The sequence below is a fragment of the Brassica rapa genome, chromosome A01 (genome assembly GCF_000309985.2).
Source record: "Brassica rapa cultivar Chiifu-401-42 chromosome A01, CAAS_Brap_v3.01, whole genome shotgun sequence".
In the NCBI taxonomy this organism is placed as follows: domain Eukaryota; kingdom Viridiplantae; phylum Streptophyta; class Magnoliopsida; order Brassicales; family Brassicaceae; genus Brassica; species Brassica rapa.
The window spans coordinates 27,238,303-27,254,024 of record NC_024795.2 but is presented as its reverse complement, the minus strand read 5'-3'; the positions used below and the strand labels follow the sequence as shown (position 1 = coordinate 27,254,024).

Below are 15,722 nucleotides of genomic sequence, written 5' to 3'. Positions count from 1 at the left end.
TTATTTATGTTTTAATTGTATCATATTTAAAAATTTTACTTTTAAATTTCTATATTTGCAAAAATATTGAACCAAATTATTGAACCATGTTTTACATGGTCAAACCATATTGAACCGCGACTCAAATAAAATCTGGTCTAGATTCCGGTCAGTTTTAAAAATATTGCATAAAGTATAAAACACTATAAGAATACTTAAAAAGGTGAGATATTATAAGACTTTAAAATATGTAATGTGTAAAAAATATTTCGGAAAGTTAATCTATGTAAATAACTATATACACCACAATCGTATAACTATAATGAATGGATGATTCGTTACTAATATGTAATTGCTTAGTAAGGATTGCCTTATTTCCGATTTATTATTGAACTATATTAGGAAAAAGGAATAAAATAAATATACCTAATCACCAAATAACTTGCCCACTAAATATGGAAGAAATATCTAATCATTGACTACAAAGTTAACATTTTAAAGCTTAATTTTAAGAATGTCGTCTTGAAAATTTAAAATTCTTTCCTTATTTCGTTCAAATGATTTTAACAGAGGCGATCAAATTTCTGTGTTGCGTTGCATAAATGATTCGTAATAGTTATGAGTATTATAATTTTCCTAATTTGATATATATATATATATATATATATTATATTCAAATTTCAGTATTAGATGGACGTACATTCATATTTTTTTGGTAAAATGGATGTATATTCATACTGGGGTATTCAATTCAAAAATCGATTACACTTTGAGCTACGCAAATTATAAACATTTGCAGACTTTAGAAATATCAAGAAAAATGAACAAACAGAACATTATTTTCCAGAAACAATATAGAGAAATAAACAATGAACAGACTATGCCACGTTGATGCAATTGCATGAGGTTTATAAATCTCAGTAAAATGGAACAAACAGAACATTAACCTTATAGAAATGTTGCAGGTTTTATGAAACTTAGTTTCGCTTAGCAGCATAAAGTTATCCAATTGAGTATTTAGTATTGCTTTATTCTTAACTTTAAATTTATCTTGTAATCATACTTGAACAAAACTGTACCTTAGAATTGTTTTTGCAAGTCTGTATGAGCATAAATCATAACTTAGCTTATTCTAAAATCGTCTACTATTGTGATTGGATTCCAATCGTATTACTATTTTTACTTTCATATTGTATGAGTATATGTATGTGTGGGCGTTCTCTAATCAACCTCTTCTTATACATGTTTTATAATGTTACCCTAGTTAAAATTCAACGAAGCGATAGATTTATAAGTGCTATTTTATGAAATTAATCAAAGACGTATTGTTTTCTGTGAGAGATGAAAATTGTGTGTGAAAACCCACACGGTAGTTATAATATAACAAAACAATATGAAGTATTATAAGTGTAGTTGTATTTTTTGTATAAAGACATACCAATGGCAAAGTTAGTAATTATTCTAGATATTAGTGGGCATAAATATAAATGAGCTGAGGAGAGCTCTCATGGTGACACATCATCAAAATGATATGTTTGTAAATATAATACACTTTTAAGGTTATTTTTTTCTCCTCTTTTAATAATAAGAGGATATTAGTAAAAAGTGGTTACATAATATATTTAAATAATCATTTAGATGGAGTTATAAAAATAGTTGGACACTTGGACTTAATCTATATCAATAGGTCATGTTCCTAATTTAATAGTAGTGATTTATAGAGAGATACATTGTAGAAAGAAGATGCATGGAGAGAACATAACAACAAAAGAGTTATATGTATAGCCTTTTCATTATTCAAATCAACGCGAATATATATATGAATAACATCAAGAGTTGGAGGTTGACAATGAAGGAGTATGCATTTCATGGTAACAGATACAGTTGTAATGAGGGCAAATGGGCAGAGCCCCTGTGACCTTACATCTTCCATATTTCTTCAAACAATCTTCATCTGTTTGACATTTTATTGCAGGCATTGTCACAGTCACTTTCACCATGCCTGTTAATCATTCGTGTACACACCAAAATAGTTAGACATATTAAGGATGTAACATATCAAATTATCGAGATCATTAAACGGATAATGCTTACATGACGAGACCAGGAAGAGGATGACAAGAAATGCTGAGATTTTCTCCATTTAATTTGTTTATATTGTCCTACTAATCTGTTTAATGGAGATGATTATGGATGCATAGGTTGTAGCATCTATTTATACAACGTACATTGACAATATAATTACAAAATAATCCAATTATTTTCTTAATGTCTTGGTCAACAGAAAATATTCTTTGCACAATATGAGTTTCAAAATAATCCTAAAACAGTTGATGAATATCTTACTCTATTAAAACAGAGATACTAAAAATCTACTGTATAAAAAGTCATAATCTATCAAATATATAACATTTCAAGTGATGTAAAAAATATATATAACATTCCAAGCAAATCTTAAGAATTCATAAAAATATTAATAGTAATTAAATAACTATAAATCTAAATTTTTATTTTAGTTATAAGAAAAATCTGTTGAGAATAAATATAACATAATCTTAATAAACTTTCCAATAAAAAAATGAATTTATTGAGAATAAATATAACAAAATCTGTTGAATTTTAATATTATTCGTCTATAATAATATTTTATTTTGATATTTACAACAGTATATTATCTAAAATGGTTAATGCAAAATATAATAAATATATTACAAACTTTTAGTTCATATGTTATTTACAAAATATGCTACTAGAAAACTTTAAAATTTTGATAATTCATTAAGGATATTAATGATAAATTTTATTTTAATGATAAAAAATCTATTAGGAAAAATATTAAAAATATTTTCCAAAATTTAAATATTATTTATAAATTAATGAATTAATTTACAAATAAAAAAATATAAACTCAAAGTTATTATGTCATTTTCTAAATTTCCCTTGACCAAATATTAAATTTTGAAAATAAATATTCCAAGTGTTAGAAAAAAAATTATTATAAAAAAAAGTATTCCAAAATTTGAATGAAAATATTACAAATATTACAAAAGATAAAATCATAGATGCTAAAGTATTATGTTGTAAAATTCAAAAGTAGTGTAATATTTTGAAATTTTAATTTAATAATAAAAAATCTGGAAACTTAATACCGTAGCATCCAAAAATAGCATATATCACTAAAACTTACTAAAATAATATTTTCCATAATTTATTTATATTTCCTTAATATCTAAAATAAATGTTTATGACTGTAATCTATAATATTTGCATAATCGAGATTCTAGAGCATCTTAAATAAATATTCTATTTGTAGGAAATTCATCTTGACCAAAATAAAGTTTGAAAAAAAAATATTCCAAAATTAAAATATATTGAAAGATAATATTTCCCTTTACAACTGCCAGTACAAAAATCTTGCAATATTTTTAAATTACCTTAAACAAAAATAATGTATTTAGTTATAAAATATCACAATATACTAAAATGATAGATGCTACAAAATGTTTTAAGCACAACATGAATATATAAATAATCTTAAGTAAATATCATATCTATAGTATAATTAAATAAATTTTAAATATGTATTTTATGTAACCTGTAGAAATTGAAAATTATATTTTGAAGGCGATTCTCTATTTGATTAGATAAAATTTATTGTACTGACCTCGAAAATACATTAGCATTTAATAGCAAACAAAATTATGTATAAAATAAATAATTACATAGTAATAATGTGGAATAAGAACTTAAACAATAAGATTATTGAGCTACTGCTACACAACATATAACACTAAATATTTAAATCATATATTTAAAATGTTTAAGTTTAATATCAAATTCATACATTTATAAAGTAAAATATACACGCGGACATGTAGATCAAATTCTAGTTTTTTTCAAAAAAATCCGAATTAGAAAGTACAAAACAATTGAAGATTATATAATTTATTTTAAAAATATTTTTAAAACTTGCCAAAAGGCCCAGACTTTTTTTTCGCATTAGGGTCTTAATAATTTTTCTTCTTTTTGCCTTAATTCTTAAGCCGGCCATGACGACATCACATCAATAGGACCACATAAATAATTTAGGGAAAATTGTTTTTTTAGAGCAAAAAATAATAACTATGTCCTTTTACACTAATATCTATTTTATGTCATTTTTGTCTACAATACCCTCTAATATTTTTGAAAATAAATTTAAAAAATAGTTTTACAAACAAAAAAAATTAGAAAAATAGTAACTATTGATACAATATATATATGAACTTAGTGGTATTTTTTCAGCTCAAAAATGTTTAAATCATAATTTTCATATTCTATTCTAAATAAAGTAGAAATGGCATTCTACGAAGTAGAATACGAAATCCACTTTTTTTCATTGAATCTACAATGTTTAGAATATGTGATCTACGTAAATAAGAGTATTCTAAAATATTTAGAATACACATTCCGCGCATAACCTACCGATCTAAAATCTACACATTAATATAAATCTAAAACACGTAGAAACCGACTTCTACAGATTTACTGTAAATCTAAAACATGTAGAAATCAAAATCTACACATTACTATAATTCTAAAAACCTGTAGAAACCGATTTCTACATATTAGTTGTAGAGAAATACTTGGGTTCACCCCCTATGGTGAACCTCTAGGTTCACCAACCAATAGTGATTGAGTATTTGAAATTTGATATCTTTTAAAAAAGGAAATAAAATTGAATATCCAAATTAGATTATATCTTTAAAATAAAATAATAAAAATACATAAAATAGTTACAAAAAATAAATAAATAAATATTGTTAAATCTTCAGCAAAATATTAAACCCTATACCCTAAATCCTAAACCCTAAACATTAAACCTTAAACTTTGGATAAACTCTAAACGTTGGAAAATCTTAAACCCTAAATCATACACTAAAAACTAAATTTTAATAACACTAAACCCTAAATCCTAATCACTAAACCCTAAACCCTTGGGTAAACTATGAACCCTTGGGTAAACTCTGAACCCTTGAATAAATCATAAACTCTAGGGTTTAATTTTAAATATTTTTTATTTAGAGTTTATGATTTATCCAAGGGTTCAGGCTTTATCCAAGGGTTTAGGGTTTAGTGATTAGGGTTTAGGGTTTAGTGTTATTAAGATTTAGTTTTGATGTATGATTTAGGGTTTAAAATTTTTCAATGGTTTACGGTTTATCCAAGATTTAAGGTTTATAATTTAGGGTTTGGAGTTTAAAATTTAGGGTATAGGATTTAGTATTTTGTTAACATTTTAACAATATTTATTTATTTATTTTTTGTAACTATATTTATGTATTTTTATTATTTTATTTTAAAAATTTATATCATATTTGGAAATTCAATTTTATTTCCTTTTTTAAAAGATATCAAATATCAAATACTCAACCACTATTGGTTGGTGAACCTCTAGGTTCACCTAGGGGGTGAACCCAAGAATTTCTCTTAGTTGTATTCTACGGATAAGAAATCAGTTCCTAAAATATGGAAACAAAATATTTGGGAATATTCACATTCGTATTTGAAAAAATCGATTTAAAAAAAACAAAAAAACAAAAAAAAAGGTTGTAACCTTCTTCTCACGCCGTCTTCTATATTTCATTGATTGTTCACAAAATTTTCACATTATTTCTACCATGATTTATATCTATGCTTCCATTGATTGATCGGTCTATAATTCGAGATCGGTCGATCTGTATGAAATCGACCTTTGCCGATCGAGTGAAATAGACCAGGTCGATCAGTATATGCTCCGCGTTTTTTGTTCTGCATAATGATCAGTATCGATCGATCCGTTCGACCTTGTAACTTCAGATCGATCGATCCCGCTTGATCGAACCCATTATTTATTATATTTAAATATTACAATTTAAAGGGTATTATTGCCATTTAAAAAATAATTCGCCTGATAGGACATAAAGTATATAAAATTAGTCTAAAGAGAAATAGTCATCATTTTTTTTGCTCTAAAGAAACAATTTTACCAATAATTTACTACTTGCCGTGAATTAGTTACTAGATCAGAGTTATACTGGTTGACTTCATTATTTTTTTTGTCTGAATTGACTTCATTATATTGCTATTGAAGAAGCAGAGAGTTACTTCTTAAGGTCGAGGACTTCGAGTGCTTTTGATGTTAACTTCTCCTTTAGCTTACAGATGCATGCCTTATACAGACTCTAAGCGTGCTCGAGTCCCCATGAGTCTCATTTTAAGCTTAGCCTTCTCTTTGACATGGCCGGTTTAACACAGTTATGGGTCTTAAGAGAAAATATTTTTTTTTACTCTTTAAATTTTATATTCAAATAATGTTTAAAATTTTTTAAAAAAATTTAATCAGTAATATTTTGTATATTTTGTGATGAAAATAAAACTATATACATATCATATATTTTTGGACTCTTTTCAATTTTATTTATTATATTTATTATTATTTCTGTACAAAAAATATAGATTTATAAAAAAACAGACCCCTAAACTATTAATATATGAAGGAACACGGGTTTGGATCCGCGGTGGTCGCACCGCTTGTCCCCCTAATTAGCCGACCCTGCTCCTTGTTGTCTGCATCTGCATCCTGCAATCAAATGCAGTAGAAATATGTAAACTGGTTATCTCGGAAAAGATAACACCCAATCAAATGACTCAATATTGTTAAAACTGACAAATTTTACTGGCATTGATTCTCTTGGACTAAAAGGATCAATCGTAATCACTAAGGGAAACATAATCATACATTTCACTTGACATTACCTTGCAGTCTTGCACAGCTTGGCTTAATACTATGTGTCAAACTCTTCAGATGGATATTTTGCATTTTCAGTGTTGCTCGAACCATTTCTTTAATTCTTCATAGAAATGTATTTAGATTCGAGAATTTACAGAGTGTGCAGTATTTTAGTTTTGTTGTTTCTAGGAACAAAAGTTTTTTAGTGGTTTAATTATTTTTATACCATTAATAGAGCTCAGACCATGTTGCATCATTATTTCATTAAACATTTCCATTATTTATTATAGAAAGATATTACAGATGGTAGATACATGGAGCTGTGAAATTCTTGTGCTAGGCCTCGAGTTATTTTAGGCATTGACTATGCTATCTATGGTTGTTTAAGGATTGTAGGAAAGTCTAGTTGTAAGAATTTGTATTTGTCTAAGTTATGTTTTAGTCTGATCTTTGGTGCCCTCGTATGGGTTTTAGTGTCCCTCCTATGGGTTTTTGTTTCTGGAGATATCAACCTGTTCCCCCGGCTCTTGTATTACAATGTACTCCATCCCGTGTTTAAGATAATCAATTGACGGAAAAAAAAAGATACATGGAGAGAAAATAACGATGGAGTTTTATATATATATATATATATATATTGTCTTTTCATTATATTAAATCAACATGAATGTATACGAAGATCATCAAGAGTTCGAGGTCACTGATGAAGAAGTGGGGGAAGCTGGATGCCTTTTATCGGGACAGCCACAATAATTGTGGAGGCAAATTGGCATCTTCCCTGTGTCCTCACATTTTGGGAGTCCAACCTTCAGACAATCTTCGTCTGTTTGACATATTATCAAAGGCAATGTAACAGTCGCTTTTACCATGCCTGTTAACCATTCATGTACACACAAAAAATATTAGACATTAAGGCTATAACATATCGAATGAGATCATAAAACGTATAATGCTTACATGATGAGACCAGGAAAAGAATGACAAAAACTGCTGAGATTTTTCCCATTTTTTTTTTATATTGTCCTACTTATAATTTTGAAGGGAGATGATTATGGATTTGATTCATAGGTGTAGCAACTATTTATACAACGTGATTAGTGGGTTGGAGACAAATAAAAATATATTGCCAATGTAATCAGTCAATAGTGAAAGTATTTCCTTTACTGTCTTGGTCAACATAATATAGTCTTTGTATATATCTCTCATATACCAAATTAGTGAATTGAAAGTCTTTGTATATATCTCTCATATACCAAAAATGTTTGGACTTTCAAATTTCAGTTACTCTGCTACCATTAAGTCAGGGACTTCCACCTCTCCTTTCTTAATCTCGTCCCAAAGGTACTGTAACCGGCTCACATACTTGATCTTTCAGTACAATCTGACGAAAGGAAGGTAAAAAAATTAAAGAAAACCAAACCGGCTAAAAACCTCATATAACCGGAAAAAATAAACCATGATTAGGAACTTTTCCGGTTCGGCTTTAAAAACATTGAAACAGACAAAAGATCTTTCCGCTTGAACTTACTTCCGCTTCTGTCGGAAAAACTCTCTCTCCCACATTAACTCGATTTCCGACAAGGTAGTTTTGTCAGGTCTAGAGGGTGGAAAGATGGCGGCTTCGCGGTTACAGATGGAAGGAGACGATGAATGTGGAAGAAATGTGGGACGTCTGTTAATGCTATGGCTTTAGAGCTCTATGATGAAAGTGGCTCCAAGTTTGCAGCTCTTAGTGATGATTCAAGACCTCTCGGTTTCTACTCCCCCTTTGATGGGTAAACTGGAGCCAATTTGACTCAGTAAACCTCTGTTTACTGTGATCTTGATAGATGCATTTAGTGAAACGTATGGCTTATTGTTTTATCACTCCATCTGATTGTTCTTTTGTGGTGCTTTCTCAAGGTTTTGGTTGCATATAGTGGATCTTGATCCCTCCTCGGTCACAACTGGAGGCTGGCTTGAAGATACGTCATTGGTTGAGAAGTATAACATCTCAGAAGAGGACTATGCTAAACGAACTGGTAAGTTTTCTACTGCCTAGAGTTGGTGTTTCAGAAGAGACAAGTTATTTTGATATGTTGTTTGTGTTCACATACCAGACAGTTTTAGGAAGTTCAAAGAAAAAAGAGTGTCTCAAAATCCAGCTGCTTCTGAGGTTAAGGTAACTGTAACACGATGGCATGTATGTTAACTCTTTCCTATTTTATAGTCATCATTAAGTTTAAACTCCTTCACACTTTTAAAGTAGAAGAAGTGTTTTCTTGCTCTCGAACTTTGGTTCCACTTGCAGCTCATGTGTTTCTGTGCTAGTAAAACCTCTTTGAGGTTCTTAGTCTTGCATAAGCTCAACATCATGATTTTCTTATCAAACGTACAATATGCCTTAGCTCGGTTGTTAGATCCACGTGCTTAATACTGGCTTATATATGCAGGGTGAAAGGGACAAGATTATTTGAGTGCCCTCCGTTTCATGATGGTGTGGTCCGGCCAGACAAATTAAGTTAAGGTAATTTATTTTTCTCTGTAGCATTAGAGTGAAATGGCCTGTTGCACTTCATAGAATCGAACTCGATTAGTCGTTTCTTGACATGATCCGATGTCAATGCAAATTTCCCTTTCCACGATGTTAGTTTAGTAAGAGTCTGGAGGAGTCCACATTGGTCAGCTATAAGAGTAGTTGATTATAGGCCTAAGGATATGTATTACTCTCAAGCTAAGTTTTAGTTGAATTCTACTATATTTGGCTCTAGGGCCGGTGGACTAGGTTCTTTACCACATTCACGGTAAAGTAGTTAGTTGGATGCATAGATTGAAGTTGTAAGCCACAGTTTCTGATACTCATGAGTTTTATGTGACTTGCAGTTTGGTGATTATCCTGAAAGAGACCCTTTCGAGGAAGATGAAATATAAGATTCAAACCAGCTAAAGGAATTTGAAAGATTTGCTTTTGTTTTCTCCATCCTCTTTATGTTAACTATTACTACACCTTGCTTGGTTAGAACACAATGCAACAACACTTAAGTAATTAATTTTTGATGAAGAACAATAAACTAATAAACAAGTTATGATATACATAAATTATTCAACAGCTTTGCATCTATATCACCAAGGACAAAGAAATAAACCATAACATCCAGAAACTTGCATAACAACAGTTTAATGTTTAAGCTAAGACGTCTGATCTATATAACATCCAGAAATTCAAATAAACAATGCACACAAAACATTTCATTCTTGCCATTACATTAATAGATTAGCTTTTTTCACTTAGTAAGCTACTAAGCTATATAAAAAAAACATAATCCAGTGTTCTAATGTGGATCCGGCTGATTTTTATAAATGCATTGATGCAGATTTAAAATTTTAAATAAATTATAGATCGTAAATTTTAAAATAAATCAATAATTAAAATCTAATAAACTTGACTTCATCTTGTACAACTAATAACACTCTTTGGAGCCAGATTAATTGGCCATGATAGAAAATAATAAGTAGATACACCAAACATGGTTTTGTTACAATACCTATCATCTATACCTCTAGTGAAATCAAGATTAGATGGATCCGTTAATCTTTATTTAACTGTTTTTGTAGTAACAACCATTTGCACCATTAACTCAGTAAAAGACAGAAAAATGTAGATAGGTGAACAACATACATTATTCATAGTGATCACATCGAACTCGATGATGACCATAACAACAAATTAAACCATCTTACAAAAGCCAACCAATTACATATAATTGAAACGCCACGTACAAGACCCCCATTTATTGATTATTATTTTGAAACCTGTTTAATAAGTAAATAGAGATATATAGTGATGATGGTGCATGATTGTGATGAGGAGAGGGTGTGATGACGAATTTTTGGAGTTCGTTCTTGATATCGTCAACGAGTCGCCTCACTTTGCTCCAGCGATTCCATCGGCTCGTCGCCGCCAAGCGGTTAGGGTTTCTCCTCTCTTTCTCTATGTGAAGATATATATACTGCTACTTGTGTTTCATATTGTTCTTGCGTTTAATTAAGTCTTTTGAGTTTTCAGCTAATTGTAAATGGTGATGATGATCGATGGTGATGACGATTAAGCTTTGCTGGCGTGGTGGCCCATGTCAACGATCAAGCTCTTGTTGAATTTCATGTAGGTGCTTGGTTCAGGGTACTCATCTTTGCGCTTCTCCCATATTATAGTGATTTTGCAGGAGCTGGTATCCTCAGTTTTGGGGATAAATTGGTAGATGACATCAAACACCTTGAGCTGCTCCATCACGTGACCCTCAAGTTCTCTTAAAACCAATGTTAAGTTCTCATCGTCTACCTCTCTCTTCTCCTTGAATACCTCTTCCTTTCCATCTATACAAACAGAAATTCATTTTTATTCATTAATTTAAATTACCAACATGTGACTTATCATACCGCATACTATATATACTCATAAGGATATTATACGATCACAATGAAATTTCAGCGGATTAATGTTCCGTTTAAATAGTCTGTACAGGTTGTACTACGTCGCGAATCGATAAGTGAATCAAACCATAGAGAGAGAGCTGAATTCACAGTTATACGTTCTTTAACTAGACCAACCAATCTAGATGGCTTTCGATATATGATGACTAGCTATGAATGATTTTAGTGTTTGTTTTCCTTTCTTGTTTAATGTGACCGAGTCGATAACGGAAAATTCTGCTGCTAATTATAAACGCAACGCTAGCATGTATTTGTGTTTACAGTTTCAAATATATTATAAACAGGAAAAATATTTTTAGGAAAAAAACTTCTGCTAAATAAACGCCAGCGTTAGCATGTATTTTTGTTTACAGTTACAAAACTATGATAAACAATGAAAAGTTGTGTGTTTAAAGTACTTGGCAAAAGACTACTGAAACCCTAGTTTCACACAGGCACTATATATAAACTTAAACTCAATAGTGTGTATATAAAGTGTGAATATATATATATATATATATATATATATTTTTTTTTTTTTTTGACAAAGTTAGAATTTTTTTATTTATAAAAATGTTTGATTTAATCAAATGATTACAAAGTCGATAGACAGAATTTCTGAAAATCAAATTATTGTGTAAGCAGAATATATATATATATATGGAGAAAATATAAGCAATTGTATTACTATACCCCATGTGTAGTTCCAACTCCTGATGGATCCGTGAGAGTCAGATTCTCCCTCGTGGACGGTGACATTTTTGATGTGGTGGCCGATGGCGTCAGGGAAGATGTGGTTCTCGCTCTTCCACTTCTTGTAGTGTTTCTCCGCTGCTCCTTTCAACGGAACCTCCGTCACGTATGTTCCCGACGTCGCCATTTTTCTATCTTTGTTTTAAAGTTTCCACTTGTGTTTTTTTTTGCTTTTGTTTTGGTTGATGAATTATCACATATCGCCTTCGTTTATATAAGCAGAGTGATTGTGACGGTTAAAACATGGTTTCTACCGTTTCCAATCATTTGATAGTGCATGCTAGAATCTTATCTTCTTCATTTTCAAACCTATACTATTTAATGAGCGTACTAGTCATCGAAATGTGTGTGTTTTTAATTGTAAAAATAAAATGATAGTCGACCACGTTATTAATGTGGCATGTGGGTAGTTGGCCTATCATCAATGTTATTAAACCCAACGACTGAACCAGATTACCTTTTGGATCGCCGGACCATGGTTGAATTGCAAATTAATAGATTATAAATTGTAACATATGGTTTTGTGATTTTCTGAAACACATCTTGAAACCACAGGATTTCTGTTCTTTGTAAAGTAACAGAAATTACTTTACAAAACTTAAATAAATATTTGCTTAGATCTTTAAATAAGTCAATTTGCAGTGAGGGAGACGCTGATTCTCGCATTTCAGTGATCCAGCTGCTGAAGAGACGAAGCATATCCAGTACTTCTAGTATCCAAGTCACACGATCACCAATGTATGTAACACAATATATAAGAACTCTTCTTATTAATCTTTGAGGAAACTCTCTCAAAACCTCAAGCTCTCAACTCACACACATAGATCATCTCATGATCTCTCATATATATATATATATCTCTCTATTTCCTAAACTCATTAGGACTTATTAATTATAAGTTTCCTAATCTCTTATAGATAAACCTAACACAAATAGGAAACTTATAACTTAAGCTATCTTCAAGCTTACCCAACATTCTCCCTCTTAAGCTTGAAACCTTCTTGTGACAACTCTTGCATTCCAATGAAGTCTCTCATCTCTTTGAACTTGACCCTTCCTAGTGCCTTGGTAAGAATATCCGCCTTTTGCTCAGTACCAGGTACATGCTCAACTTCTATGAGCTCTCTTTCAACACATTCTCTTATAAAATGGTACCTAGAGTGTATGTGTTTACTTCTCCCATGAAAGACTGGATTCCTTGTCAAGGCAATGGCGGACTGATTGTCGATCCTGATGGTGATCTTCTCTCTTTCTCGACCCGTGACCTCGCTTAGCAAATCCCTTAACCAGATCGCCTGTCTTGCAGCTTCTGTCCCGGCCATAAACTCGGCTTCACAACTTGATAGTGCAACGGTGTCTTGCTTCTGCGAACACCAGGTTATAGGACTCTTTCCTAAGTAAAAGATGTGTCCGGTTGTGCTTCTTCCATCGTCAGGATCAACGTTGTAGCTGCTGTCACTATACCCAAGCAATCTTGGTATCTTCGTACATCTCTCAAAGATTAGGCCGTAGCTTGCGCTTCCTTGTAGATAACGCAAGCATTGTTTCAACGCAACACCATGAGACTCCCTTGGACTATGCATGTAACGGCTCAATACACCCACAGCAAAAGATAGGTCGGGCCTTGTGTGTAGTAAGTATCGTAAACATCCGATACTCCTTCTGTAGTCTGTCGCATCTATCTCCCTCTCTTCCTCTGCTTTCGACAGAACAAGGCCGAGCTCCATAGGAGCTTGAACCGGATTACACTTTGCCATTCCCGCATTCTCAAGTATCTTCTTAGCATATCGGCTCTGATTGAGTGTAATCCCTTGATCATATTGAACTACTTCCATTCCAAGATAATAGGTCAGTCTCCCGAGATCACTCATGTCAAAATTTCGAGCCATGCTCTTCTTGAACTCGTCAATAAGTTTCTTGCTAGTTCCCGTCACAAGCAAGTCATCGACATAGACTGCTACAACAAGTAGCTCGCCTTTTATGTTCTTTCGATAGACAGAAGGTTCTTTCGTACATTTGTTGAACTCAAGCTCCATAAGAATCTGGTTAAGCTTATTATTCCACGCTCTTGGTGCTTGTCTCAGACCGTACAACGCTTTATTGAGTTTGTAGACCTTCTTCTCATATCCTTTCTTCTCGAAACCCTCTGGTTGACTAACATATACTGTCTCCTTCAGTTCTCCGTGTAAGAAAGCGGTCTTAACGTCGAGGTGATGTATTTCCCATCCGTTTGTTGCAGCCAAGTTAATAAGCAACCTTATCGTTTCAAGACGTGCTACTGGTGCAAAAACTTCTTCAAAATCAACTCCATACTGCTGCACATACCCTTTTGCGACCAATCTAGCTTTGAACTTGTTGATGCTTCCGTCTGCGTTAAGTTTTAGCTTGAAGACCCATTTTAATCCTATTGGTTTTGCACCAAACGGGAGATCAACGAGATCCCATGTTCTGTTTTTCTCAATAGACTCTATCTCGTCTTCACAAGCTCTTGTCCATTCTTTCGAGCCCTTTGCTTCTTCAAAGTTCCTTGGCTCGTTGTTTAGATAGAGCAGAACTTCTTCTCCGAGTTCCTCAGCTAATAAGATGTAGTCTTCGAGATAAGCTGGTGTACGAGTTTGTCTCTCTGATCTTCTAAGACACTGCGACTGATCTTCGCTACAAACAGCTTCACTTGTGCTCTGTTTTAAACCAGAGCTTATCGTTTCAGATTCCTCTGTTTCTTCTCCACTTGTGATTGCCTTAGGAGCCAAGCTTGCTTCACCATTATCTCCAAACACGCTGTCTGTAACAACAAAGCTCCCACCGCTTTCCTTTTCTGTCTCTTCTTTATTCCAGTTCCAACTTTTCTCTTCATCGAAAACGACATCTCGACTCACAATAATTCTTCGTGTGTTTGGATCAAACAGACGATATGCTTTTGATCCAGGTTCCGTACCAAGATGCACCAACATTCGTGACCGATCATCAAGTTTCTTCAAGTGTACTCCCTCTATCTTTGCGTACCCTACGCATCCAAAAACTCGTATGTGGCTTATGTTCGGTCGTTTTCCACGCAACATCTCATAAGGAGTCTTATCACTCAAGGCTCTTGTTGCTACTCGGTTAATGAGGTAAGTAGCGTGTCTTATGGCTTCTCCCCATAGACAATTTGGCATTGACATGTGCTTGAGAAGACTTCTTGCCATCTCCATTAATGTCCGATTCCTTCTCTCGACCACGCCATTCTGATGTGGCGTGTAAGGCGCAGTAAGATGTCTCCTTATCCCTGCTCCTTCGCAATAACCATCAAACTCGTGGCTTACAAACTCTCCCCCTCTGTCTGTTCTGAAGGTTTGTATTTTCTCTCCTATCTCCTTTTCAACTATGATTCTTAACTTCTTGAATTTGCTAAAAGCCTCACTTTTCTCCTTTAGCAACATTGACCACATATACCTTGTGTGATCATCAATAACAACAAAGATGTATCGGTTACCAGCTTGTGTCATCGGTGATATGGGACCGCAAAGATCCCCATGAAGTAACTCCAGCGCCTTTGTAGCTCGGTATGAGGTAGATTTTGGAAAAGCTTGTCTTGCTTGTTTCCCAAGTAAACAAGAACCACACACTTTCTTCTCTATAAAAACCTTAGATATACCTTCAACGAGTTCCTTCTGCATCATGTTCCGGATAGTCTCTGTATTTATATGCCCCAATCTCTCATGCCATCTACTTGACTCGTCTTCTGCCTTTGAGTAGAGACAGGTTCCTCCTTTTATACCCATACGCACCTTGTATAGTCTATTTGTCGACC

General features: G+C 32.6%; 2 protein-coding genes and 2 long non-coding RNA genes across 5 annotated transcripts; 1 reads left to right on the top strand and 3 right to left on the bottom strand.

Moving 5' to 3' along the window:
- Nucleotides 1-1,655: 1,655 nt before the first annotated feature.
- LOC103847755 lies at nt 1,656-2,674 on the bottom strand. The gene is made up of 2 exons (XR_628839.2): nt 2,074-2,674; nt 1,656-1,981 (listed from the first exon to the last, which is right to left on the bottom strand). It is a non-coding gene; the product is annotated as an uncharacterized LOC103847755 (long non-coding RNA).
- A 4,646-nt stretch (nt 2,675-7,320) lies between these two features.
- On the bottom strand, nt 7,321-7,823 carry LOC103847748. Its single transcript, XR_628838.2, has 2 exons — nt 7,688-7,823; nt 7,321-7,601 (listed from the first exon to the last, which is right to left on the bottom strand). It is a non-coding gene; the product is annotated as an uncharacterized LOC103847748 (long non-coding RNA).
- A 31-nt stretch (nt 7,824-7,854) lies between these two features.
- On the top strand, nt 7,855-10,533 carry LOC103848617 (tubulin-folding cofactor B). The gene is made up of 3 exons (XM_033279932.1): nt 7,855-8,505; nt 8,633-8,751; nt 8,830-10,533. The coding sequence occupies exons 1-3, from the start codon at nt 8,381-8,383 to the stop codon at nt 8,919-8,921; spliced, it is 336 nt and encodes a 111-aa protein (XP_033135823.1). The 5' UTR covers nt 7,855-8,380; the 3' UTR covers nt 8,922-10,533.
- LOC103847739 (MLP-like protein 328) lies at nt 10,352-12,295 on the bottom strand. Of its 2 annotated transcripts, none has more exons than XM_033279801.1 (3): nt 11,873-12,295; nt 10,786-11,083; nt 10,352-10,578 (listed from the first exon to the last, which is right to left on the bottom strand). In XM_033279801.1, exons 1-2 carry the CDS (start codon nt 12,057-12,059, stop codon nt 10,815-10,817), a joined length of 456 nt encoding a protein of 151 aa, XP_033135692.1. In that variant the 5' UTR covers nt 12,060-12,295; the 3' UTR covers nt 10,352-10,578; nt 10,786-10,814. The 2 variants fall into 2 exon arrangements, with proteins under 2 accessions (XP_033135692.1, XP_009123076.1); XM_009124828.2 differs by having other exon boundaries at nt 10,367-10,579; nt 10,803-11,083.
- Between the last annotated feature and the right edge of the window lie 3,427 nt (nt 12,296-15,722).

Bases quoted from the DNA above. Each gene is read 5' to 3' on its own strand.
- LOC103848617 (XM_033279932.1), top strand. From the start codon at position 8,381: ATGTGGAAGAAATGTGGGACGTCTGTTAATGCTATGGCTTTAGAGCTC. The intron at 8,506-8,632 runs GTAAACTGGAGC...TGCTTTCTCAAG, and splicing joins TTCTACTCCCCCTTTGATGG to GTTTTGGTTGCATATAGTGG. The intron at 8,752-8,829 runs GTAAGTTTTCTA...TTCACATACCAG, and splicing joins GGACTATGCTAAACGAACTG to ACAGTTTTAGGAAGTTCAAA.
- LOC103847739 (XM_033279801.1), bottom strand. From the start codon at position 12,059: ATGGCGACGTCGGGAACATACGTGACGGAGGTTCCGTTGAAAGGAGCA. The intron at 11,084-11,872 runs GTATAGTAATAC...CTGTTTGTATAG, and splicing joins GAGTTGGAACTACACATGGG to ATGGAAAGGAAGAGGTATTC.